Source organism: Micropterus dolomieu, unplaced genomic scaffold (genome assembly GCF_021292245.1).
Source record: "Micropterus dolomieu isolate WLL.071019.BEF.003 ecotype Adirondacks unplaced genomic scaffold, ASM2129224v1 contig_820, whole genome shotgun sequence".
NCBI lineage: Eukaryota > Metazoa > Chordata > Actinopteri > Centrarchiformes > Centrarchidae > Micropterus > Micropterus dolomieu.
In genome coordinates this window covers 7,351-9,915 of record NW_025729810.1, presented here as the reverse complement: position 1 = coordinate 9,915, position 2,565 = coordinate 7,351, and the positions used below count along the sequence as shown (strand labels likewise).

The 2,565-nt window shown below is 40.2% G+C and overlaps 1 protein-coding gene across 1 annotated transcript in view; it reads left to right on the top strand.

Annotated features, from left to right (window-relative positions):
* Positions 1 to 641: 641 nt before the first annotated feature.
* The window catches only part of LOC123964148 (putative SCAN domain-containing protein SCAND2P), a gene marked incomplete at its 5' end in the record, with an annotated part of 8,545 nt that continues 6,621 nt past the window's right edge, over positions 642 to 2,565 (top strand). Inside the window, one exon of the mRNA XM_046041253.1 lies at positions 642 to 688. Coding sequence (XP_045897209.1) covers positions 642 to 688 — 47 coding nt within the window. The remainder of the gene's footprint in view (positions 689 to 2,565) is intronic.

Sequence of the window (2,565 nt, the reverse complement as noted above, 5' to 3'; positions counted from 1 at the left end):
TACTGGATGTTTTTCCCTTTTCACACCATTCTTTTTAAACCCTAGAAATGGTTGTGCGTGAAAATCCCAGTAACTGAGCAGATTGTGAAATACTCAGACCGGCCCGTCTGGCACCAACAACCGTGCCACGCTCAAAATTGCTTAAATCACCTTTCTTTCCCATTCTGACATTCAGTTTGGAGTTCAGGAGATTGTCTTGACCAGGACCACACCCCTAAATGCATTGAAGCAACTGCCATGTGATTGGTTGATTAGATAATTGCATTAATGAGAAATTGAACAGCTGTTCCTAATAATCCTTTAGGTGAGTGTATATCTAATATCTATTTTGATAATTTTGTGACATTTAATAAAGCATAACGTTATTACAGTGCAGTTATGTTGTGCTAAGTTATAGTTTTAACACAGCCGCACCGGAACTTTATTCCTGCTAGTGTTTACAGCCAACAGCTGATGAGAGTTGTTCTGGTTCCGCTCCACTTCAGCGCCCTGACAGGGTTCTCCAAAACAAATGGACCAGCTCATTAAAACATTAAAACACAACCACATAGCAACGTTAGCCCTGTGGTGTGTTTACAGGTAACAGCTGATCCGGGTCACCTGAGAACGCAATTTAACTTTTACTTTTTATTTATCGACAGAGCCGTGCTGTTGTTTCACTGCTCCTCGCTGCTGAACAACCTAAAGTGTTTTTTGTTATTTTTTTAATAAGAGTGTGTTTTATTCATCTAGTGTGTCAAGCCTTGCCTACAAAAAAGAAGCTAGCTCCCACTGCAGAGGAAGAAGGGTGGATTATGGCAGCTGCTACTGAGTACTACAGATACCGCTCCATGGACTCCCTTTCGGGGCACGACAGATTTTAAGCTGTTATGGAGGCACCAGAGAGGAGATCAATGGGGCAGTCATAGGGGCGATGTGGAGGCAATGAAAAGGGTCAAATCTTTGCTGAACACTGTCGTGTAAGTCGTGGTATTCAACTGGTACAAAGGATAAATCTCTACTGGCAACAGACCCAAGGCAGGTGGAATGGCAATATGAGCTCCAACTCACTATTTTTCCGGCATTCCAATCAACATGGGGGTTCTGCCTGCTCAGCCAGTTGTGGCAAAGAACCAGCGGACAAAGGGTTGAAAAGATCAAATGAAGAATGAATGATGAATTTATACAGAAAGTTGCATTCTGGGGGATTGGGGTGGTGTACTGACTGAGCTGATCTGCTGGGGCAGGTTGAAATGGCCATCTGTGAGGTTATTTGGGTTACCATGTAAACCATCGCCTGGTTGGAATCCAAAAGCGTCTGGAGCATTTGTTCATGTGGACCAAGCAGTTGCCCCTGCCTGAGCCCATGCTTTTGGGGGGCTGGGGCTTGTCTTGCTCCGTCACAGTGCTGACAGACACATGGCACTACTGGAGTTCAGGCCTCATGGGCCCTGAGAAGCCTAAAAGTCTTACACTAACATTTGAACATAATAATCAAACATTTAAACATTACTGTGTGTGTCTCAGACATGAAATTCAAAGAAAACATGTAAATACAACTAAATATTTTCTTAGAGTAGGTTGTAACATTTTCATTGTTGTTACAATTAACCTCTCTCTTGTAGCCATGAACTAGCTTACAGCTCACTACTAAAAAATTTGCACTAACAACTTGCATGAAAAATATCTACATAGACACACAATAAACATGATTTAAGTTTGATTAATTTAACTAAAATAAATCAAATGTAAAAACAAATACTTTCTTACCTTGTTACTACTTTTTTACATGTGATATAAGGATTAAATTAGGCATCTGCAGAGTGAATCAGGTGATTCGTAACTGTTCCTGATTGGAGAAATTATACGCATTACAGCTGACTCAAGTTACAACCATCCCTGGTCCTCATTTATTTCACCTGTGCTTTAAGGTGGCTTTAAGGTGGACCTCAAAACACAGATGACAAAGTAGATATTAGTAATTCTACGACAGCAAAATGTATTTACTGCATATAGCACTTTAACACCAGTGATTACAAATTAATGATTTATGCATTTTGTGGGTGGTGATGGCGTAGTGGATAAGACACATGCCTTAGGTGTGAGAGACCTGATTTCAAATCCACTGTGAGACACCATTGTGTCCCTTTTTTTTTTTGGATAAAAGCGTCAGCTAAATGAATAAATGTAAATGTTGTAATCAGGTGAGCATATACTAAGTACACATAACTCACACAGATGTTATAACAAGGAAACTGGTAATGTGGGAGACTAAGTGATCAATGAACCAACTTAGAGCGCTGTGGTTCCAGACCTTTTTTGTCAAACACCCCAGGGCCAAGTGAGATGAACCCATTGTCAACAACCATTTATACAGTACCTTTAGCCAAATATCTAAACTGTTTATCCATGCTGTTTGCCTGTTACTCTTTGCGCACTTCATTTCTATCCATTATTATAAAAGTGGAAGTTATAGCTGTGTTCACAAATGAGGTAAACTGTATCAGATCATTTCTTTAAGCATCTGACGGGAGATGGCTTTTAAAAGTCGACACAATCACACAACTCATACTGTTCATAATCACA